This window comes from Amyelois transitella, chromosome 13, assembly GCF_032362555.1.
Source record: "Amyelois transitella isolate CPQ chromosome 13, ilAmyTran1.1, whole genome shotgun sequence".
NCBI classification, from domain to species: domain Eukaryota; kingdom Metazoa; phylum Arthropoda; class Insecta; order Lepidoptera; family Pyralidae; genus Amyelois; species Amyelois transitella.
The window spans coordinates 9,937,679-9,962,764 of NC_083516.1; the positions used below are offsets into that span (position 1 = coordinate 9,937,679).

General features: G+C 36.2%; 4 protein-coding genes across 5 annotated transcripts in view; 2 read left to right on the top strand and 2 right to left on the bottom strand.

The window, feature by feature from the left end:
• The window catches only part of LOC106137183 (AP-2 complex subunit mu), a 127,538-nt gene that overhangs the window by 11,034 nt on the left and 91,418 nt on the right, over positions 1 to 25,086 (bottom strand). The window lies entirely within an intron of this gene.
• On the top strand, positions 71 to 17,609 carry LOC106137181 (CTD nuclear envelope phosphatase 1 homolog). Its single transcript, XM_013337970.2, has 7 exons — positions 71 to 326; positions 416 to 482; positions 2,186 to 2,376; positions 6,256 to 6,368; positions 6,973 to 7,088; positions 9,602 to 9,754; positions 11,565 to 17,609. The coding sequence occupies exons 1-6, from the start codon at positions 228 to 230 to the stop codon at positions 9,745 to 9,747; spliced, it is 732 nt and encodes a 243-aa protein (XP_013193424.1). The 5' UTR covers positions 71 to 227; the 3' UTR covers positions 9,748 to 9,754; positions 11,565 to 17,609.
• LOC106137172 (mRNA-decapping enzyme 1B) lies at positions 18,638 to 21,301 on the bottom strand. The gene has a single exon (XM_013337958.2). The coding sequence runs from the start codon at positions 21,217 to 21,219 to the stop codon at positions 19,939 to 19,941; it is 1,281 nt and encodes a 426-aa protein (XP_013193412.1). The 5' UTR covers positions 21,220 to 21,301; the 3' UTR covers positions 18,638 to 19,938.
• The window catches only part of LOC106137178 (trifunctional purine biosynthetic protein adenosine-3), a 29,146-nt gene continuing 27,740 nt past the window's right edge, over positions 23,681 to 25,086 (top strand). The window contains exon 1 of one of the 2 annotated variants that reach the window (XM_013337967.2): positions 23,681 to 24,108. In XM_013337967.2, the coding sequence (XP_013193421.1) occupies positions 23,938 to 24,108 (171 nt within the window). In that variant the 5' untranslated portion in view covers positions 23,681 to 23,937. The remainder of the gene's footprint in view (positions 24,109 to 25,086) is intronic. The other variant, XM_013337966.2, reaches the window with a different exon arrangement.

Below are 25,086 nucleotides of genomic sequence, written 5' to 3' on the forward strand. Positions count from 1 at the left end.
TCGGGACGTCACTAGTACATAGATAGAATAAAATGAAAGCTACCGTTCTACTTTGTTTATGGTATTTAGATTTGGGTCGATTATGTCATGGCGGGTTGGTTAGATGTTTTCGGCAGTTAAATTTATAGAAATTGTATTGAATTACGCCGTCAATGATCTCGTTTTATCCGCTGTTGTTTGACACCAAGCATATCTTTATATTCGTAATCCTTTCCTAAACAATTCAAATGCTGAAACAATTGCAAATGGGCCTTCGCACGTTTATGCTTATCGCATCTAAAGTATGGAGTTGTTTTTGTTACATGTTTAAGAAGCAATATCGAGCGGTAAATATAACATTGTGTGTGTACTAAGTTGAGTGCAATATTGTTGATTCTCTGAAGATTTGTGAGTCTCATGTTGTGCTTGGTTTCAGTTGGCGCAATATCAATCTGTCAAGTATGAAATATATCCCCTTTCCCCGGTATCTAGACACAGGTTGAGTAAGTAATCTGTTTTTATCGTTATTACTGCTATAAATAAACTGATATGCTACCTCCTTCACTTATCTAAAATATTTGCTACTATCTTATTAGATTTCATCCCAGTAAAATAGACTTTTTATATATACATCAAGTACTATAGGTATGTACACAAAAAATGTTTGCAACTTTCTAATCAGCTGAGATCTTGTAATTTGTTATTCAGAGTCAACTCTCATTATTTTATCGCATAATTTATTTTAGCAATGATATTTTGGTAACTGCTGTTAGATTTACCAAAAACCTGTTTATCTGAGAATTATAATATCAATATATCTCATCACAATGTTTTCGTTATAAACTTTCAAAAATATATTGATTCTACTTTTTAAATAACTTTCACCATTTGAAAGTTAATTATGGTTATCCTGCCAATATATCATTTTTATTTAACTAAACCTAGATACAGATTTAATAGGTGATAAACAATATTACATACATACATAAACTCACGCCTCTTTCCCGGAGGGGTAGGCAGAGACTACCTCTTTCCACTTGCCACGATCCCTGCATACTTCCTTTGCTTCATCCACATTCATAACTCTTCATGCAAGCTCGGCGGTTTCGGGCACTTTTGACCTGACCCTTCACCAGGACGTCCTTAATTAACAATATTATGAATAGTTTATTCAAGATATGTCATGTCGTTTGAATAATATATTTAGAATTTGAATTTTGAGTTGGGAGTGACCCATGAGAAACTCAAAATTCAAATTCTGTTCCAATTTTAATCATCATCAAAATCATCATTGTATGCTATAAACTTAATACAATCTCTTTATGTGTACTAATATTATAAAGCTGAAGAGTTTATAGGGGAAAATTATTCATCCTTGAATCTTCAATGATGCCCAAAATAAAAATTTACGCGGACTAAGTTGCGGGCACAGCTAGTTATATTACTAAAGATATAGGATTAAGGATCATTAAATTACAGCAAACCTAAGTAGTAGTACAAGAAGCTTATAGCTATTCAAAGGTCAAGTATGATAAAATAAGTGCCAAGTCATTGGCGATTCAATTAAAAATATAACATACATACATATAGTCATGCTTATATATATACCTTGCGGGGTAGACAGGACCAACAGTCTTGAAAAGACTGGAAGGCCAAGTTCAGCTGATTGGCTTAATGATAGAATTGAAATTCAAATAGCAACAGGTTGCTAGCCTGTCACTTAAATAAAAGAATGCGAAGTTTATAAGCCTATCCCTATGTCGCCTTTTACGACAACCATGGGAAGAGATGGAGTGGTCCTATTCTTTTTTGTATTGGTGCTATAACTTTACACTAAAAAATATCTCGTCATGAAACTAACTTCTGGCTTGGGTTCTGGATGCATAAAAGGTAAAGTTAGGCCTATTACACAAATCTACATAATAAAATCACGCCTTTTTCCTGGAGGGGTAGGCAGAGACTATTATTACCACTCGCCATGATCTCTGCATGTCTTTTGCTCCATCCACATTCATAACTCTCTTCATGCAAACTCAACCATTTCAGGCACTCTTGACCTGACCTTTTGCCAAGATGTCCTTAATTTGATCAAGGCATATTCGTCGCTAGACCTTCCCACTCCTACTTTTCCATCCACACTCTCCTTCATCAACCTGCTTTCATTCAACACAAATCTTGTATTCAATTATCCTTTATTTTTTTTTAGACCTAGTCAAGCGGAAAATGCTGGTATTAGACCTAGACGAGACACTGATCCATTCTCACCACGACGCGATGCTACGGCCGACGGTGAAGCCTGGGACACCTCCAGACTTCGTGCTCAAAGTTACCATAGACAAGCATCCAGTCAGATTCTTTGTGCATAAGAGGCCGCATGTTGACTATTTTCTAAATATCGTGAGTTTAAAGTTTCTAAATATTTTTAGTTTTTCTTGTGGCAATATTATTTTGTTTATTCTCACAGACCTGTTACTTTGCAATAAGCGCTACATGATAACAGTTCATCTATCATCATCACCCATAGACTAATATAAACAGATTTCACTTCATTTAAGACTTAAAAACATTTGAAAAAGTAGAGTAGAAAGGGTTATTTATGCCACCAGAGGGTTCCACACCCACTGACACACCAGGAATGCGGCGACTTACTGTGCACCAGTTTTTGACCTGGATTCAACTTCAACTCCTTTTTAAATATTCAAAGAGGTCTGGGCAATGTTGCTGTACACTATTTGTACATAATGATTTGATCCCTCTATTTGTCATCCTTATACGTACATATAGTCACGTTTATATCTCTTTCGGGGTAAACAGAGCCAAGTCTCGAAAAAACTGAAAAGATTATGATGGAATTGAGATTCAAATAGTGACAGGTTGCTAGCACATAGCCTACAAGAGGAATCCCAAGTTTAAAGTCTATCCCTTCGTCGTCTTTAAGACATTCACACAGCCCATTCATCGGTACGGCTTTATCCTTAAAAATTTTATTGATTAGCTGATACCACTTAATTCTTCATATCAAAATAACCATATATTATATATATATATATATATATATATATATATTTATTATACAATATGTCGTCATGTATGATATTATTGCAGCGTTCAGACAGGTTAATGACCCTCTGATAAACATTTGCACGCCATATGTATTGGTCATTCGCTCCCGCCATTTGTCTATGTAGGTATACACACTTACATATAATCACGTCAATCCCTTTCGGGGAAGGCAGGGGAAGCCGACAGTCTAGAGCCACGTTCAGCTTTTTGGCTTAAGGATAGAGTCGATTTGATAATGAAAATTTAAATTTGAATTTGGCCTTAAATATGAAAGTGGAAGGATTTAGAAATAGGGTTACTATTATTTAAGAAATTTGAGACTGTTGACTCTGTCTTCAACACAATAATTAAAAAAGTCATATGTGAATGTGATGTATGTAATAAGTGTGTAGTTTTTTATAAATATATTTTATATGTGAGTTTATCTGATAAGTACTTTATCACACATTAAGTTTCTCTGCTTAACCCAAAGGTTGACTTTTAGATGATGCATTCAGCTTTACGTCCGTCCATGTATCAACATTGTTTTTAAATAAATAAATAAACATTTAAAAACTAATGGAATCTGGGCCCCTGGCTAAAGTAAATATCAATTTATTATTTTAAATTTTACTTTCACATAAAAACATTAAATAATTAATAAAAAATAAAGTTATAAATAAAAATAATTGTTCAATGCGCCATGGAGGCGTCGCACAAAATACAAATTTTCTTTATTGACCATAAAAAAAAAACACATATGTAGTAGAAACATACATTATTAATATGTTGAACAAAGGCGGACTTATCGCTTCACAATCTCTTCCAGCCAACCTTTGGTAGGTACCTTTTATCCTACCCAGGATACTTACTGGCAGCGTATATTTTATACTAGCTGTGCCCGCGACTTCGTCCGCGTGGAATAGTTATTTTGGGCATCATATTTATTTTTGCAAACATCCTCCTCAGGCGGTCAGGCGGTCACGCGTATTAGAAAGAACGCTGGTTCGCCGTATTAAATGTTTCGCTGCAAAGTGCTTATAACGACTATATCTCAAAACCTATTCGTCTGATTTATATACTGTAAATGGCAATTTTAGTCTACATGAAAAGACGAAAGTAATAAACATATTTATTTGGATAAGGAATAATACTGAATTAAAGAAAATTGGTTTCAAAATAACTTATGTTTATAATGAAAAAATAATCTTAAAAAATGAACATAAAAGTGGTTATTGTAAGTAAACCTTAAGAGATAGATATATGCTCTCGCGGACTTTTTTGTGGCAAAAAATGAGTACTTCACATCTTTAGTACATTGTTTTACTATATCTTTGTTGGTTTGCGCAGCGTTCGCGTGGAAAGCTCGCAGATGGCCGACTCATTCAACTTTCACCTGCATTGTTGACGTTTCCCGTAGGAAATCCGGAATAAAATGTAGCCTATAGCCTTCCTCGATAAATAGACTATCTAACAGTGAAAGAATTATTCAAATCGGTTCAGTAGTTTCTGAGATTAGCGCGTTTAAACAAACAAACAAACAAAACAAACTCTTCAGCTTTATAATATTTATTTTATATGTATATGTTTTTTTTAATATCTGATACATAGGTGTCACAGTGGTACGAGCTATATATATATATATATTTATTATACAATATGTCGTCATGTATGATATTATTGCAGCGTTCAGACAGGTTAATGACCCTCTGATAAACATTTGCACGCCATATGTATTGGTCATTCGCTCCCGCCATTTGTCTATGTAGGTATACACACTTACATATAATCACGTCAATCCCTTTCGGGGAAGGCAGGGGAAGCCGACAGTCTAGAGCCACGTTCAGCTTTTTGGCTTAAGGATAGAGTCGATTTGATAATGAAAATTTAAATTTGAATTTGGCCTTAAATATGAAAGTGGAAGGATTTAGAAATAGGGTTACTATTATTTAAGAAATTTGAGACTGTTGACTCTGTCTTCAACACAATAATTAAAAAAGTCATATGTGAATGTGATGTATGTAATAAGTGTGTAGTTTTTTATAAATATATTTTATATGTGAGTTTATCTGATAAGTACTTTATCACACATTAAGTTTCTCTGCTTAACCCAAAGGTTGACTTTTAGATGATGCATTCAGCTTTACGTCCGTCCATGTATCAACATTGTTTTTAAATAAATAAATAAACATTTAAAAACTAATGGAATCTGGGCCCCTGGCTAAAGTAAATATCAATTTATTATTTTAAATTTTACTTTCACATAAAAACATTAAATAATTAATAAAAAATAAAGTTATAAATAAAAATAATTGTTCAATGCGCCATGGAGGCGTCGCACAAAATACAAATTTTCTTTATTGACCATAAAAAAAAAACACATATGTAGTAGAAACATACATTATTAATATGTTGAACAAAGGCGGACTTATCGCTTCACAATCTCTTCCAGCCAACCTTTGGTAGGTACCTTTTATCCTACCCAGGATACTTACTGGCAGCGTATATTTTATACTAGCTGTGCCCGCGACTTCGTCCGCGTGGAATAGTTATTTTGGGCATCATATTTATTTTTGCAAACATCCTCCTCAGGCGGTCAGGCGGTCACGCGTATTAGAAAGAACGCTGGTTCGCCGTATTAAATGTTTCGCTGCAAAGTGCTTATAACGACTATATCTCAAAACCTATTCGTCTGATTTATATACTGTAAATGGCAATTTTAGTCTACATGAAAAGACGAAAGTAATAAACATATTTATTTGGATAAGGAATAATACTGAATTAAAGAAAATTGGTTTCAAAATAACTTATGTTTATAATGAAAAAATAATCTTAAAAAATGAACATAAAAGTGGTTATTGTAAGTAAACCTTAAGAGATAGATATATGCTCTCGCGGACTTTTTTGTGGCAAAAAATGAGTACTTCACATCTTTAGTACATTGTTTTACTATATCTTTGTTGGTTTGCGCAGCGTTCGCGTGGAAAGCTCGCAGATGGCCGACTCATTCAACTTTCACCTGCATTGTTGACGTTTCCCGTAGGAAATCCGGAATAAAATGTAGCCTATAGCCTTCCTCGATAAATAGACTATCTAACAGTGAAAGAATTATTCAAATCGGTTCAGTAGTTTCTGAGATTAGCGCGTTTAAACAAACAAACAAACAAAACAAACTCTTCAGCTTTATAATATTTATTTTATATGTATATGTTTTTTTTAATATCTGATACATAGGTGTCACAGTGGTACGAGCTGGTAGTGTTCACGGCGTCTATGGAGATTTACGGCGCTGCGGTCGCCGATAAGTTGGACAACGGCCGGGGGATCCTCAGGAAAAGATTCTACAGGTGTGCTATTGTTATTATTATTTTTTTTTAAATACTAGAAGTGCCGTGTGGTTCCCGGCACCAATACAAAAAAGAATAGGACCACTGCATCTCTTTCCCATGGATGTCGTAAAAGGCGACTAAGGGATAGGCTTACATACTTGGGATTCTTTTTTAGGCGATGGGTTAGCAACCTGTCACTATTTGAATCTCCGCGGGAACTCCGGGATAAAAATGTAGCCTATATGTTATTCTGGGTCTTCAGCTACTTACATACCAAATTTCATCGTAATCGGTTCAGTAGTTTTTGCGTGTAAGAGTAGCAAACATCCATACTGACATACTCACAAACTTTCGCATTTATAATATTAGTAGGATAAAAGTTTACCAACTTTTTTTGAAAGAGTATCAAATTAGTACAATTATAATTTCAATCGTATCGATTAATGCTCGAGCGCCGGCAATCGATGGTTTGTTTACATCGTTCGACCAACGCACATATTTCTTTTGCTTCATCCTCATTCATAACTTGAAAAAAACTCATTTAAGAGTAGACTTTACCTAACCTCTCTTCTGTTTTTCCTATAGTCATAATTTAACGAATAAAACTTATATCCTCTTTCAGACAACATTGCACGGCCGAGCACGGGTCGTACACAAAGAATCTGTCGTCTATATGTGACGACCTCAACAGGGTGTTCATTCTGGACAACTCGCCTGGCGCGTATCGGGACTTCCCAGGTATTATACCTTGAAGAGTTTGAGAACCGTAGGAATTTTTGTATGAAATGCAGCCTACTATTGACATACATACATATGGTTGCGTCTATATCCCTTGCGGGGTAGACAAAGCCAATAGGCTTGAAAAGACTGAATGGCCACATTCAGCTATTTGGCTTAATGATAGAATTGAATTCAAATAGTGACAGGTTGCTCGCCCATCGCCTAAAAAAGAATCCCAAGTTTGTAAGCCTATACCCTAGTCGCCTTTTACGACCGTGTGGTTCCCGGCACCAATACAAAAAAGAATAAGACCTCTCCATCTCTTTCCCTTATACCTCAACGAGCTTTTATTCCGAGCATCAGAACGGTAGATATTGTCTATAAAATGCAGCCTATTATTGACTTTGAAAATTTCATCATAATTGATCAAGCTATTTAAGCCGTGAAGTCTTTAAAGACTGACAGACAGAGTAAGCATATACTTAACTATAAATTTAACAATCAAATCCAAGATGGCCACCGTACCATTCATTATTTAGTGTATTTTTGAATTATAACTTGCTACCGTAGACCTCATCTTTTTAACCACCAGGCAGATTGAAGTTTAACGCACTCTTATTATTAGAAAAATACAAAAAAAAAACTTCGCCCGCGCGTATACGGCGCTACCTACAAATTAATACAGGGTTTTTGCAAGTTACACGATAACTACAGTTTTTACCGGGATGAACTAAGGTACTCCCTATGTCCTTTCCCAGACTCTTTAACGATATATACGCAAAATTTCAAGTAGATCGGTTCAGTAGATTACTCGGGAAGATAAAACAAACAAACTTCATTAATTCATTAATATAATAACGTTTTTATCCTTTGCGGGGTAGACCCAATAGTCTTGAAGGACTGATAGGCCACGTTCAGCTGTTAGGCTTACAAACAAACTTACTTTGTTATTTACATTCAGTCAGAAAAGTATCGGGAATGGATTATTTATTTATGGTTCCAAATTCAAATTTTTGTTTTTTTTGTTGTTGTTAGATTGGCACAACTGTTTTCCATTTTGGCGCGGAGTTTGAGTTGCATCTGTTGTTTACATTAAATACAGTGCTATTTTTAGTTATATCATATATAGTGTGTATTGCTAATTTCATAATGGATAAAAACATCGAACAAAGAGTTTGTCTTACATTTTGCATTGCCAATGGAATATCGTGTTCGGAGTCACTGAAAATGTTACAGAAGGCTTACGGTGAATCGACTTTATCAAAAACTCGTGCTTATGAGTGGTACAAAGCGTTCAAAAGCGGTCGAGATGTGATGGAAGATTTGCCTCGCTCTGGTAGGCCATCAACGTCTGCAACTGAAGTTAACATCGCAAAAGTGAAGGAAATAGTGACTGAAAATCCTCATTCAACTTTGAGAGAGATAGCCACCGAACTTTCTGTATCTCACGAGTCGATCCGTACCATTTTAACTAATAATTTGGGTATGAAACATGATGCCGCTCGGCTAGTCCCAAAAGACCTGAATTTTTTTCAAAAACTCAATCGCATGAGAGTCGCTGAGGACATGCTAGAACGAGTCAATTCCGACCCAACATTCATGAAACGCATTGTTACTGGTGACGAGACGTGGGTTTACGAGTTTGACATGCAAACTAGTCAACAAGCTTCGGAGTGGCGCCTTCCAACTGAACCGAAACCGAAAAAACCACGCCAAAGTCGTTCAAAAGTCAAAGTCATGTTGACTGTTTTCTTTGACTATCGCGGTGTTGTGCACTCGGAATTCTTGCCGGAAGGTCAAACGGTAAATAAGGAATATTATTTGAGTGTTATGCGGCGTTTAAGAGAGCAAATCCGACGAAAAAGGCCAGATTTGTGGAAAGAAAATTCTTGGATTTTGCACCATGATAATGCACCTTCGCACAAGGCCATCATTGTGAACGAATTTTTAACCAAACACTCAACAAATACCATCGAGCAACCACCATATTCACCAGATATGGCTCCAGCCGACTTTTTTCTTTTTCCTAAACTCAAATTACCACTTCGTGGCACCCGTTTTCAATCGGTAGAAGACATAAAAGAGAATTCGCGGCGAGAACTGACCTCAATTCCTGAAACAGCGTTTAAAAAATGTTTTGATGATTGGATTATTCGTTGGCGTAAGTGTATCGTTTCTAAAGGAGCATATTTTGAAGGTGATAAAATAAATTTGGATGAATAACAAACAGTTTGTGTATTATTGATCTTTTCCTGCTACTTTCTTGACAGAGTAGTATATTTATACATACATAAAATCACGCCTCTTTCCCGGAGGGGTAGGCAGAGACTACCTCTTTCCACTTGCCAGGATCTCTTCGTACTTCCTTCGCTTTATCCACATTCATAACTCTCTTCATGCAAATTCAGCGGTTTCGGGTACTCTTGACCTGACCCTTTACCAGGACGTCCTTTATTTGATCAAGATAAGTTAGTCTAGGTCCTCCCATTGTTATTTATAGATATTAAGTTGTTCGATTATATCGTTTTCAGATAACGCGATCCCAATAAAGTCGTGGTTCTCGGACCCGCTGGACGTGGCGCTGCTGAACCTGCTGCCGGTGCTGGACGCGCTGCGGTTCACGCACGACGTGCGCTCCGTGCTGTCCCGGAACCTGCACCTGCACAGGCTGTGGTAGCACCGCTGTGAGTCATGTCAGATACCTAGTGCGGACGTGGTACAGATACGTGTACCCACGATCCAGTGCGACGTGTGCTCCGTGCTCTCCCGGAACCTGCACCTGCACAGGCTGTGGTAGCACCGCTGTGAGTCATGTCAGATACCTAGTGCGGACGTGGTACAGATACGTGTACCCACGATCCAGTGCGACGTGCGCTCCGTGCTCTCCCGGAACCTGCACCTGCACAGGCTGTGGTAGCACCGCTGTGAGTCATGTCAGATACCTAGTGCGGACGTGGTACAGATACGTGTACCCACGATCCAGTGCGACGTGCGCTCCGTGCTCTCCCGGAACCTGCACCTGCACAGGCTGTGGTAGCACCGCTGTGAGTCATGTCAGATACCTAGTGCGGACGTGGTACAGATACGTGTACCCACGATCCAGTGCGACGTGCGCTCCGTGCTCTCCCGGAACCTGCACCTGCACAGGCTGTGGTAGCACCGCTGTGAGTCATGTCAGATACCTAGTGCGGACGTGGTACAGATACGTGTACCCACGATCCAGTGCGACGTGCGCTCCGTGCTCTCCCGGAACCTGCACCTGCACAGGCTGTGGTAGCACCGCTGTGAGTCATGTCAGATACCTAGTGCGGACGTGGTACAGATACGTGTACCCACGATCCAGTGCGACGTGCGCTCCGTGCTCTCCCGGAACCTGCACCTGCACAGGCTGTGGTAGCACCGCTGTGAGTCATGTCAGATACCTAGTGCGGACGTGGTACAGATACGTGTACCCACGATCCAGTGCGACGTGCGCTCCGTGCTCTCCCGGAACCTGCACCTGCACAGGCTGTGGTAGCACCGCTGTGAGTCATGTCAGATACCTAGTGCGGACGTGGTACAGATACGTGTACCCACGATCCAGTGCGACGTGCGCTCCGTGCTCTCCCGGAACCTGCACCTGCACAGGCTGTGGTAGCACCGCTGTGAGTCATGTCAGATACCTAGTGCGGACGTGGTACAGATACGTGTACCCACGATCCAGTGCGACGTGCGCTCCGTGCTCTCCCGGAACCTGCACCTGCACAGGCTGTGGTAGCACCGCTGTGAGTCATGTCAGATACCTAGTGCGGACGTGGTACAGATACGTGTACCCACGATCCAGTGCGACGTGCGCTCCGTGCTCTCCCGGAACCTGCACCTGCACAGGCTGTGGTAGCACCGCTGTGAGTCATGTCAGATACCTAGTGCGGACGTGGTACAGATACGTGTACCCACGATCCAGTGCGACGTGCGCTCCGTGCTCTCCCGGAACCTGCACCTGCACAGGCTGTGGTAGCACCGCTGTGAGTCATGTCAGATACCTAGTGCGGACGTGGTACAGATACGTGTACCCACGATCCAGTGCGACGTGCGCTCCGTGCTCTCCCGGAACCTGCACCTGCACAGGCTGTGGTAGCACCGCTGTGAGTCATGTCAGATACCTAGTGCGGACGTGGTACAGATACGTGTACCCACGATCCAGTGCGACGTGCGCTCCGTGCTCTCCCGGAACCTGCACCTGCACAGGCTGTGGTAGCACCGCTGTGAGTCATGTCAGATACCTAGTGCGGACGTGGTACAGATACGTGTAGCGATATGGGGACTCACTCAGCGACTCACCTAATCCAGGATCCATGATCAAAGGTGTACCCCGGGCTCCTCTCCAGAGTGGTGAGGATGCAACCGGGACTATACTTCAAGCCAGGAGGTAGATTATACTATAAGCAGCTCAGATACATTTTTTTTTCTTGATTTCAACCTAAACATTTAATGATATATTTTTTTCTTTTTCAGATTAAAGCGCGCTTTTGTACAAATAAGGACGCCACAGGTCTCCTAAACTTATTTATTTTCTGTTAGAACAGCGTATCTACTTTACATATAGATATAAATACTTAGTTTTTTAAATGGACTACTTGACAATCCTGATGGGACGATATATGACGTCTTCCTCGTACAATAATCTTTATTCTGTCATCGTAACAAATGTCATGCCCTAAACTTGAAAGTGTCACATTGTATATACCTACTAAAATTTTCAAAGCAGTTCATCAACAGATTTTCTGACTCTATATATTCCAATAATGACTAGAATCAATGTACATATACAATCTTTTTTCATATTTATATAGTATTTCACCACCCAAGACTTATCAATTAGTATCAAATCCGCTATACCTATACAAACCGTATTTTGTCCAATAACGTTAAAAAATAACGTTGTGATGTCAGATTCCTTTTTTTTTTTAAAATGGCGTATGTCCCATCAGAATCGGCGTGTAGTAAATACATGAGTGACGCGACGACGCGTTGTGAGTTACCTACGTGCGTAGGAGTGCGTTAAGAACGCAAGTCTATGTTTAAGAATCCCATTGAAGTTGTTTAATAATTAAGCCCGTTTTGACACAAGAACATTTGATATTGGAACGAAAAAGACAGACAAAAGTAGGTATACAGAATTTTCGAAAATAGGACGATAGTCTGTTTCTAAAATATATTTTGACAGTGACCGCTGTCAAATCGGGCTTATTTCCCGACAATTTTACTTTATCCAGTAAAATGGCGGGAATCGGTTGTTTATTTAAGAATATTTTAAAAAATACCTCAGTCGTAAGTCACCCAGTCTTGAAATAAGAAGCCGATTTGACTGCTGTCCCGTATAATGCAAACTTCTAAAGTCGCCACCTTTTATATTTTCGTGTTAGTGTAGCAGGAACGATGTTTCAGGCTCGACCGCCACCAAAGGGAAGATCATTCGCTAAGCTATGCGTTATGCCTGGGGAATCGCGGAACTGACGATTTTGACAGTTGTGTTTATGTATATCTCTTTCTTTAGAGAAGGTATATTCATATGTAAATGAATTAATTCATTATATACATAGATACTTATTTATAATGCAATTTTCACTCTAATTTCAAATTAATGCGTTATCAAAATCGGTTTTCTTTTCGCGATTTTAGGAGTTATTGTGAAAAACACTGCGTTCATTATGTATTTGTGTATTATTAGTATGTTTTGAAACTGCTCATTTCCCTCATTTTACACGTAGAGATGTGATATTCTCTAATTAATGAACTTTTCGTATCCGGGTATATTCTTGTTATTGAAAAAAAAATACAAATATCACGCCTCTTTCTCGAAGACAGGGATCGTGGCAAGTGGGAAGATGTAGTCTTCTTTTACTTTATCCTAGTTTATCAAACTTTTCATGCAAGCCCGTCGTTTTGTTTAATCTTGACCTAACCTTACGCAGAACGTCCTCGATTAAATCAAGGTATGTTCGTCTTCACCTTCCCCTGTAAAAAAATATTAAATCCCCTTTCAATAATAGAAATTTGAATTGTAAGTTCACTATAATATTGTTTGCCATGAGTTAAAAACAATATCTTATCTATATAATTAAGACCAGTAAATAACTATGATGCAAATAAATACATATTACATACTGTTTATTTCATCGTGTATATTTGATGTGGCTCAGAAAACGGGTATTACCTGTTACGTTGAAATTGGTGTTCGCAAAACAAGAATATACCTCTACACCTACCTTATAAAAAATCGGTCTTATTCGCAAACAACACATAAGAGTTTCGTTAACAAACAATTAAAAAAAAATTGGTAAGTACCTATTTTTAGGAATATCGCGTGAGAAAAATTAAATTCAGTGAGGATAAAAAATATTAACATTTTTTTTTCAGACTCTCTTGATTTCGCTATTCATAGAAAGTCTAAAATTACTACTTGTACGTACACATTTTTCCCATACGATATAACCAAAAATAGCAGTTTGACAATATTTTCTTGTTATTAAAAATTATCGTTATCTTTCTATCACTGATACGCTTACAAGATATAGCGTATAGATAAAAAAAAATCTGATTGTAATTACGGTACTAGTATTGTTTGGTTTGTGATTTAATTCCTATAAGAAATAAGTTTATTTCCTATCTCGAAAAAAAATGATAAAAGTTCGGGATTGTTCCTTGAGAATGTTTGTTTGAATGTTTGGACGTACAATTTTTATAATATCGTGGTAAGAGCTCTATAATATATAAAAAAACACAGTTTTTTCTTATACGGTACTATGTGTTTTTGTAATTTTTAGGTCACTTGTTACTCGTTCAAACCCTTCGGAGGGTTAAATTGTAACCTTAATATTACAGGGATTGTTAATTGTGTAGTTCGTTTTTTTTTTAAATATGTTATGGCCTTCGGTTAACGAGATTATCCTTTTAAATAAATCGTAGTGTTAAAATTTATTAGATGCAATATTCGTTGTAGATGCTCGAAATACTGACCACGTATATTATATCAATGATTAATTATGTAGAAATTAACCGTTTAACGCATTATTTCAACCCACCAACGACTTAAAACCAAAATACTAACAATTTTTTTTACAATTGAAAGTAAACGTTGCGACTCCAACGCATGGGAGCTATTCTTGAAAAAGACGACTTGTAGCCGGCGAGATATCGAATGAATTGTGTATATGTATATTTCCTTGTAAAGACTTGTGTGTCATACAAATATTAAGGAAGGCAAAGCGCGTTACTTGATATGGTGAATAACCTAAGGAAACCGCTTACAATTAAGCTGCGGTATGCAATATTCGATAAACAATTAGGCGATGGCAGTGCAAAAATCCACATGGGGATTCCACATGGGATTTTTGAACGATGAGGGATTGGTAGTAGTTGGTAGTTGTATTGATAAAAAATACATAAAAAATGTATTTTTACAACTGATAATACTTATATAACCAACAATCCAGCCCCGGCACTATTAATTACCCCCGTATCGTCTACTTAATAGTATTAAAATGTCTTTTAATACATGTATATATAAAAATCAACATTTTGATTAGAAAACAATAATTTTTTTGGTCTATGCATAGGCAAACTGTAAATATACTTGTGTAAAAAAATATGTATGTTGATTATTGTAGCCAATATGAATGTATAGTTCAATATTTTTTATCTTAAACTGTTTTAAGATAATCTTTGTAAGTTAGGTTGGTCAAAACTGAACTTTAAACATACAAAAAATGTTGTTTATAAGCAATACTGATGTACTAATTATGTACATGAATTTTAATAAAAATGAGTTTTTGATGATAGTAAGTTAATTTGTAGTTTAGTAGAGTAACTTTATTTTTATTTATCACAAAAAAATATTTGTAACGTCGCCATCCCAAAGCACGCCTATACGGACTGGCAGGGCCATGAGGTGACAAGATACAAATATTGCTCCAGAATTCAATTATATAATTTCGATTAATATTCAATTTCAATATGAAATAGATCTGCCTACCCCCACGGGAAAAAGATTTTATGTATGTAATTCTTCTTGCGTCGTAAACCTCATTACTGAGGGTCGTGAACTCCCCGGAGACAAGTCAGTTTAGAGCGCACTACGTCTCTCCACCTTGCCCGGTCCTTAGCGGTGTGGAGCGCCTCATGTAGGTCCTTATCCAGAGTCGAACGTATTTGGTCAGTCCATCTAAGTGGGCTACGTCCCCTTGATCGTTTCCCCTCTACCTTGCCGGTGATCATCAGCTGTTCCAAATTGTCGCCATCTTTGCGGGCTATGTGGCCAAAAAATTCCAGGATTCTTCGTAAACAGATGGTGGAAAGCCTAGTTTGGATGTTGAGTTCACGAAGAATAGACCTGTTTGTGCGAAATGCAGTCCATGGAATCTGGAGCATCTTTCTCCAGCACCACATCTCGAAAGCATCAATGCGGTTACGATCTGCTTGTTTTATAGTCCATGTTTCGGAGCCATAGCTAAAGATGCTAAATACTAAAGTGGTCACTAGCGAGATCTTCGTCTTCCGAGATATGTTGCGATCCTTCCAGATTCTTTCCAGCTGAGACATTGCATTTTTGGCCATGCCAATGCGTCTCCTGATCTCTTTTTCACATGAGCCTGTGTTACTAATATTAGCACCCAAGTAGATGAAATTATCCACCGTTTCCAGACCCAGAGCACCAGTCAGATGGAGTGAGTTAGCGCGGTCAACTACCATGACTTTGGTTTTAGAGTGGTTGATTTTGAGGCTCAAGTCCATGCTGATCTTTTGCATTTTAGTAAGGAGGCTCATCATCTCGGCCTCGTTAGCTGCCAACAAGGTTGTGTCATCAGCGTACCGGAGGTTTGTGATTCTGGTGCCGCCGATCGTGACACCACCTTCCCAGTTTTCCAGAGTCCGTCTGATGATATACTCTCCGTAGATATTAAATAGAACAGGGGATAATATACAACCTTGCCTGACGCCTTTTTCAATGTATGTAATACCTACCATAAAATAATAAATAGTACATAGAAATATCTACTACAGTAAGCAATAATAAGGTTACACTACTAGACTATAAGACTTGCGATTGCTTAATTGAAATTCAAATAAATTAGTGTTGGAATGTTTGAAATATTTTCATTGTTAAATGAATGAGCGAAATTATGTTTTACTCTAAACTTTAAGCATGTTTTTTTTTTCGTTTTTCTATTAGTAAAAGGAAGTCATAATGTATACCAGACTCTGTCCTATGAAATTATTTATAATTTGTGGACAGGGAGTCGCATAATGTACTTATGTATGATATTATGTTATTCAAATAGGTACATAGTTACAAAACTGTACAGTGATCTCGAAAAGATTTTTTCCAAGAATATTCCTTTAAGATGTTCTTTATAAATAAAGGCCTAAGTACAAAACCAATTGTTAAGCAATTACGTCTTTACTCAATGGAACCTTGTCTTCTCTGGCAACACTCGTTATCAGTGTTGCCCAATACTTACAATATCTTTCTTCTTTCACATCTGCCTTTATAAATCTCCCACACAACGTCGCTATATTAATGCTATAAAATAGACTAGAAATTATGTTGGACTCTTTAAATTCGTTAAAAATTTTGAGATTAATATTTTCGTTTTGTGAATTTGTGAAATATTTCATAAATGCCTGAAATTATATATATTTTTTATAAGTTTAGAACTCCTGTTTTTCAGGCATACACTTTCTAAGACCGTATGCCTATTTGACTTATTAATTGTATGAAAAAACTATCTTCCAGTGAACAATCTATAGTGTAAATACTATAATAAATACAATTTTAGAGTGGTTTGCCCATTTTTGAAATGCGCAGCAATGATCTCTTATTGTAATTTTTGGAATAAGGTCGCAACTGTTTAACCGGAATTCGCACAAAATGTTGTGTGCTTTTTTTGTAGGTTTTTATAAAATCCACTGTTGTGTTAAAATATTTAAGACAGCTCAATTCAAACCGCAATAGAATTGAATTCTTATTTAAATTCTACTTTAGAGAAGAAAAAAAATTAAATTGTGAAATATGGATATTTTGTTGACATGTCTTGAAAATGTTTTCAGTTAAGAAAAGCAATATCAGTTCGTATTATTTATACTGATTTTACCTTTTGTTGTTTAAATTGAGCTCTTTAGTTTACCAAATCATTTTGAATGAACATTTTTTGTGACCGTTCATTAGTTTAAAATCTATTTTTGGCATACAGCTTTGGCTTGTATGCCAAAAATAAAATAACATTTTTATGTTATTTAAAAATCGGCAAATCACCACTGGTGCATCCAATTTCAGTTGACAAAACCATTATCCTTATAGCGCTATAAATAAGGTTAAAATTTAAGTATGTTTTGTCATACTATATGTAAGGACTGGATGGACCCTTTCTTTTTAAGTCAGAAATCAGAAAAAAAGTGAAACAGGTTTAATGACAATAGGATTACGTAACTATATCATGTACAAAGTAAACTTACTCAATTGCAAGATTTTGTGTACTAATAAAAGCTGTTTAATTAAAATTGCCATTTTCATTTTAACACCAGATTGTACACAAGATGGCGTCAGGGAACAGGGGTGATATGTGATCCTCGAATACCTTTTGAATTATAGGGAAATGAATATATAATATCTATGTACTTGGTTCCGCGCTTAAGAATAGTACTTCATATATTTTTTTTTTGGTCTACCATTGTTTAATACATTAATACATGATATACAATCTAATACATATTTTAATTAAATTGCTAAATGTGCAAACCATTTTAGGTAAACACCACATAGTCAATTCGTAGTTGAAACATTAACAATATTGAGTGAAGTTCAAAAATTTTGAAAACATTGTTAATACGGTTGATATGTACAATCTTTGCCATAGATACGGTAAAAGCGGCGACCAAAGGAAAAACTCTAGTTTCTTATTGTAGGCGATGGGCTAGGAACTTCTCACAATTTTAATCTCAGTTCCATCGTTGAGCTAGCTGAACGTGGCCTGTCAGTCTTTTCAAGATTGTTGGCAGCTTGCTCGGTTCTTACCGAGCAAACTGGAAGTAACTCACACACATATCATCTTAGTAGAAAAACTAAGGGGACCACAGGTACACGTCGAGTGTGTTGACCCCACGTATAAGTTTACTACAATTCTGAATTAACACCTAAGAGGAAAGCTTCATCTTCATCTGTCAGAGACTGTATCAGTTATTATACTATGTACTTATTGCTCACACTTGTCACAATTTTTTTTCGTCACGAATTGTGCAATGTTGGCAGTTTTTTGGAAATTTAAGGATGTGATAAAAAGATATCGACTATTGTTTCCTGCTATTTAATACAGATACTCTGTCACTATTTGAATCTCAATTCAAAAGAGGAAGGCCACCTCAATTGTAGTGCACGTGACCTTTCGGTGGTTCTGTCTACCCCGCAAGGGATCGAGATCTGCCTAGGACCATTACCCAGGTAGCCCTGTTATCAGTGAACGAGGAGTCCATATTGCAGCTCTAGGAAAAAGGAACTACACACAAAATAGGCATAAAAATAAAATAACGTCTTACTTCTGAACCCTTTAATTTGAGACTATTTTGAAGATTTTAGTTATTCAATATTTTCCAAATTTTAAACCGGTCAATATCAATAACAAAATTTACTTCCAAAATTATTCAAGGGAGTACACAGTCTGCTAATGAAAAATCAACTCCAATATTTTTATATGAATCAAGTGTTTAAGAATTATAGGCCAATTTTCTCCCCTGAATTTGTATTTATAATAGGCAATTAAATTTAGATTTCAGCTATAAGCCGAAAGTTAACATGGCCATCAAAAAGTAGTATTTATCTTTTTATTGAAAATATAAGTTATTTCAAAACAATAATGAAACCTATATAAAAGGGAAATGATAATATACTCCCATAAAATTTTCAAACACTTTCCCCTAGAAAGAATATGAAATCTATGTATCCATAGAAAATTTATTCTTAGGAGAAATATAACTTAGCAAATGTTTCTCCTAAAGTAAGAATTACATTTTATAAGAAAGAAATAATTGAAAAAATAATTCGATTTCTCTTTTACCTAATGGATATTAAAGCCTTTTAAAAACAATACACTGGACCAGACTAAAATTTACTTATCAGATATTATAAGAGAAATCTTTCCAAATATGCATAGTTCTTGAATCAGAAACATCATATACAATAACTAAAAAAAACTGATGCGTAAACTACTTAGGGCAATGGGATAAGAAATTACAAGTCATGTAAAGAAATAGCAAATGTTTGCAGTCCTTATAACATTTACAATGTTTACTCTCATCATTGTTTCCTTATTTTCAAAAAAGTTCATTGCAACAGTTCATATTTACGTAGCTTCGCAGTTACATCTCTAGGAGATAATATATCTCTAACAAAATAATATTGTCTTTTAAATTCTTCTTTTTATTTAAATAAATTATATTGCAATGAACTAATTATTGAACTAAACTAAATTGGTGAAAATAGAAATGTATACATGGAGGTTACGGATTTAGCGCACCTCAAGCTGTAGCCAATTCAAATATCACAAACAGCTATTCAAGGAACATTTTAAGTCCATCACTAAAATTCATTCGGTAAATAGACTTTGAGTCATTCTCTGCTAGTTGGGCATCTAACAACAGAGTGTTGTCATACTTCCAATTGGTAGAGAATTAATGACATAGTCAAAGGTTTAAAACTTATTTAAAAATACTCTGTCCAAACAATGAGTTACTACAAAACTAGAGGGTCTACACAACATTTCAGTGGATTTATACTTCAATATAACTGTACAATGATAGCAACTGGCAACATCAGTTGCTTGTCCAATAATGAATTTTACGACACTGAATATGTCTTATCTGAAAAGGATTTTACATATGCCTCGTGTAATTTGTTTACAAAATCAGCATCATGTTTTAACAAGTAATTAAATGCCTGCAGAAGTTGGTTCCTTGTCAGGGGTTCAGGCGATGGTTGCGTGTCAGTTCCGGTACTGGTCGTAAACATGGTCGGTGGCATCAAAGCAGGCTTCTGCTGAGTAACAAGGGGATTGCTCAATTGATACATACCTACATCCTCCAGCTTACTGCCATTGTAAGTGCTTACTGAGTGAGTGACTTCCTGAGACTGATTCAAATAAGCCAATGGTGACGTTGGTTTGGGTGATGAAATATGCATTAAATTTAGATCAATATCCAATGGGTTTGGACCATTTGCTTCTGAATCAAAGACTTGACCTTGTTTCATTGGTGTTGGTCTTTGATGATTTTGCTTCTCAATGGGGGTAGATTTAATTTGGAATCCACTATTTTGGCGTAAGGTTGACTCTAATGTCACATTACCATTTGCACTTTGAGATTCTTGAGGTGTCACAGAACGCTGCTGCTTCTCTATGTGTTCAACAGAGTGTGCTGGATTACTCATGAGCCTCTGAAGAATAAGTGGACCTTCTCGCACATCCGTTGGTCGCGGCCCAAACATGCCGGGTGAAGGAAGAGATGACACCGCAGGCATTTGTACCGCTGCGCCGCTACCAGCCTTGGCAAAGAAGTCCATCACACTTTGCGAAGCCATATCAGGGGCCCGCGACGGCGTCATATCACTTTTATTGGCCACGAGGCCCTTGTTCGAATTGAAATCGTCTTGGGCTTTGCTTAGCATGCTGAATATATCAACCGGCTGATTTTGCTGCGGAGGAGTATTGTAAATGGGGTTTTGAGCCATTTCAGCGGGTGCCTGCTTAAAAGATTCCTTGACAAGCGAGTTTAATTTCGTAGCGACCCGAACGCACTCTTGTTTATCATAAAACCATATGCCGTAGATTTGACACTTTGCGTTCCTATACAAAAGAAACGGTTCTGTCAACTGCAATTCAATTCCTTTCGACACAGGTTCAATAAGGTTATTAGTATTCAATCTGTTCATAATCACTAAACTATGGTAAGGTTCTCCATTTCTACTGTACACAAACAAAGCACCCTCAATATTCGTTTTTTCCCATTCGTTTCCCTCAAATGTATATAGTGCGACGTGGGTAGCACTATCAATTATTTCTTTAGCGTACGGATCTGCTCTTTTTAAAGCAGCGAAATTCATACGTAGACCAGTGTCAGCCATTATAAAGACACAATACAAGTTTTCACACAACAAGCAAGCATCACAAGAAAATGACAAAAACGATTATTTTCGCCATATTTTGTGAACGTTCCGTTCCTTTATATTTCAGTAGTTTAAGATAAAATTATTTGGTTTCACATTTATTTTTTATTTACAAGCTATTTACCTTTTTTTATTATTTTACATAAATAAAATAAAATATGATAAATGTGTGTGTGATATGTAAAATTAAAGCTCAGACAAATACTTAAATTTCCAAAACGAAACGTATCTACAAGTGGACTTACTCGACTCGTACATTTACAAACCTATTTAAAACATCGACTTTATACCTTGATGATTGATTGATGATTCTATATTAAATGATTGTAGGCGATTTTAAAAAATGGTAACAGACGCGGGTATCGGTTTTTCGTTCAGATATTGCAAAGATAGTGTTTAGTCTAAAATATAATTATCTCATATCAAGCATTTATACTATTCTCAATTACAAGCTACTTATCCAAACTTTCAAAAATTTTGAAGGTCGTGAAAAAACCCACCAACGAGCTTGCATGACAATAGTGGTGAATGAGAATGAAAAGTAATGTAAAAAAAAACATTGATACAAAAATTATAATATCCGTCATAAATAAAATTTCCGAACTTAGTTCTCCAGCTATTACTTATTTTGAATCCATCCAACCGTCAACTTCTTAAGTTTAAATTTTTTCCCTTTTTGTAATACTAATAACTCTAACTCCTCCTGTTTATTGACATAATATGCCTTCAGCAGGATAACTGAATACAGACAGACACACACAACATCAACTTTTTCAATTGGCATGATGAGAAACGAACTTTCTCTGATTGGCCTAGGTTTTGGATGTTTATCCATATAAGTATTTATTATAAAATATAGTATCGTTGAGTTAGTATCTCGTAACACATATTTCGAACTTACTTCGAGGCTAACTCAATCTGTGTAATTTGTCTCGTATATATTTATATATTTATATTTATATTAACCATGACTCAACATGGGCTAGGGTTCCCTGCAAATGTTGCAGAAGCCCAGATGTGAGTTGCTTTGTGTAAAAACTTGATTCTCCCAATTCAGGATCATGTTCAAAAGGTGCACCTCGGCCTCCTCTCCAAATAGGTGAATATATAATCTGGTCGTCGTCACTATCGTCACACACAAACTGTCAATTATAGCGAAGAAAATGACGCGCCCAGCCAAAAGCAACGAAGAATCTAAATCGCGATTACAAAGATTTCAAGGATTGGAGTATAATAACAACCTCCAACTCGACATCGTTGAAGCCGCGGTTCCCAAGGCACAACCGATTCATCGCTCCTGCTGCAAGTTAATTTAAGATAAGATATAAGCTGTTATTAATTTACAATGCTGATGAACCTGATTTATTTATTACAAGAGTTCTATCTATTTTATCACTATGTTCTTATAATGATGTAATTATCACCAAGGCGCTGAAAAGTATAACCGATGGCATTTGACATAGCTAATCTGATAAAATTACGACAGAGTTTCACGTCCATCCATTAACCATATTAGGGATGTGAATATGGCTATCAATTCTATTCAAATTGTCATAGAACAAGCGCTCCTGTTTTTTCTTGATAAATACATATGCTCGTACACATATGTATAATACATATACGAGGAACTCAACGCCACTTGCTAACTTATTCTCCGTAAAGTTTTATTCATTGGAAGATTATTTGATATTATGATCTCTTAATATTCACGATATCTACAAATTGACAAAAACATTCTGTGATTTAAAAACTTAAATAAACATTTTATTTCACTTATTTCGATGCCTATCTGTCCATTAGTCTTCAAAATATTACTTTTAGGTACTAGTTGCGTCTCAGGGTTTCGCTCCTGTGGAAATATCAGGCTAAACAATAACACTTGCTTTCGCATGGCAATGTGGCGAAATCTATACGCCACAAGTCACAAAAATAAAAAATAAAATCACGCGACGCTATCATTCAAAAACAGCGAAAAACCTTAATCGCGCAAGCAAAGATTTCACGGATTGGAGCTATATATACAACCTCCGACACATTGTTAATACCTAGCCTGGTGGAAGATCTTCCCTTTGATGGCGGTCGAGCCGAATCATCGCTCCCGCTACAGCAACAAACAAAACGGTATCTATCATATTTTATTTTCGATATATAAAATCTGTTAACCTTAGAAAAATAATTGTACCTAAATTTATATCATTACTTACTTAATTTATAAAATTCTCTGATTAACACGGTTTCTACAAGTTCTATTATTAAATAAATACTAAGCTTTAGCAACCGGAAACAACTTTGTAGACGACTTGTCCATTCAATATATCGATATTAGTATCTCTATTTAGTTTGATATCGATATCGTTGTTTTCAACTCCCTAGTCCATATTGTGAATTGTGAAGTAAACGTCATTTTCATTTGATAGTTTATTCTTTACTTTACTCATGTTTAACTGTTGACGATTGACGGTGGTGTCGTACATATTTTAATAAATATTTGCTGTATTGTACTAGAAATTAGTATTAATTATAAGCAATATCAATAATTTTTAAACTATACAATTGTATGTAAACTTTATCAATCTCCTGGTATTGTACAAAAAGTTTTACGAACTAAAATATCGCCCGACACGTGACAAAAGTTTTAAATTGTAAACAAGTGGTTTTTGATTGATTTTCATTAAAATGACTGAGAGTAATGTTCTTGTGATCGGGAGCGGTGGTCGGGAGCATGCTTTGTGCTGGAAATTGTCCGATTCTCCCTTCGTGAAAAACATATATTGCGCGCCTGGCAGTGTTGGTATTTCGACTACCAATAAAGTTCAAAGCGTCGATCTTAACATCAAAGATTATCCGGTAAGGTTCTTATAAGAATTTATTTTATTTAAATATTTCTTAAATATTTTTTTGATGTCATACAGACAATGTGCAATAAAATCATCTCCAATTATGGTGCGTGAGGGTACCTATTTACACTTTTGAATTGCATATCATAATTTTTAACTTAACCATGAAAACTATATACAAAGGTGTAAAGTATTAAAAAAAAAGTTACTGTTTATCTTTGTGTCTATTTTAATTGATGTGACATGGAAGGTTGATTTATATAGACTTTTTTTTTTAATGCCTTGTGAAATCTTAGAACTGATTAACTATAACTTTATTTATTCCTCTTTTCTATTCATAATGTTATGTATTCAAGTGAAAAGACCTAGTCTCATAAAATTCAGTTACCATGATATGATTCTACTCGAAGAATTTTTGGGTATTTCATCTCTCACCAACATTTTAAGAATTTATTTTATTTTTTCGTACACATTTTACCTTGATGAAAACTGTAATGAGCGTAAAGAAAAAACAAAAAAGGAAAAAAACTTACATTCACATTTATAACATTACTTTGTATATTTTATTTGGTAGTTAAGTGTACTCTAATTATTAGAAAAAAAAAAAAAAAATAATGCAGTAGCAAGGAATGCTAATTTAAACTTATCTAATGGACATTAAGGTCATGATTCAAGTTGATAACCTCTTAGTATCGAGGGTTCAACATTCATACATGTGGGGCACTAACATTTGTCCAAATCGTTATGGATGTAAACATCTTACATAAGCAACTAATAATCCCTGTTATGAGTGATTAGAACGAAAAAAAATTTAAACCAAAAAAAAATATCAATAAAATTTACATGCATACATACATATGGTCACATCTATATCTCTTGCGGAGTAGACAGAGCCAAGAGTCTTGAAGAGAGTGATAGGCCACATTCAGCTGTTTGAAAGAATTGAGATTTAAATAGTGACAGGTTGCAAGCTCATCGCCTAAAAGAA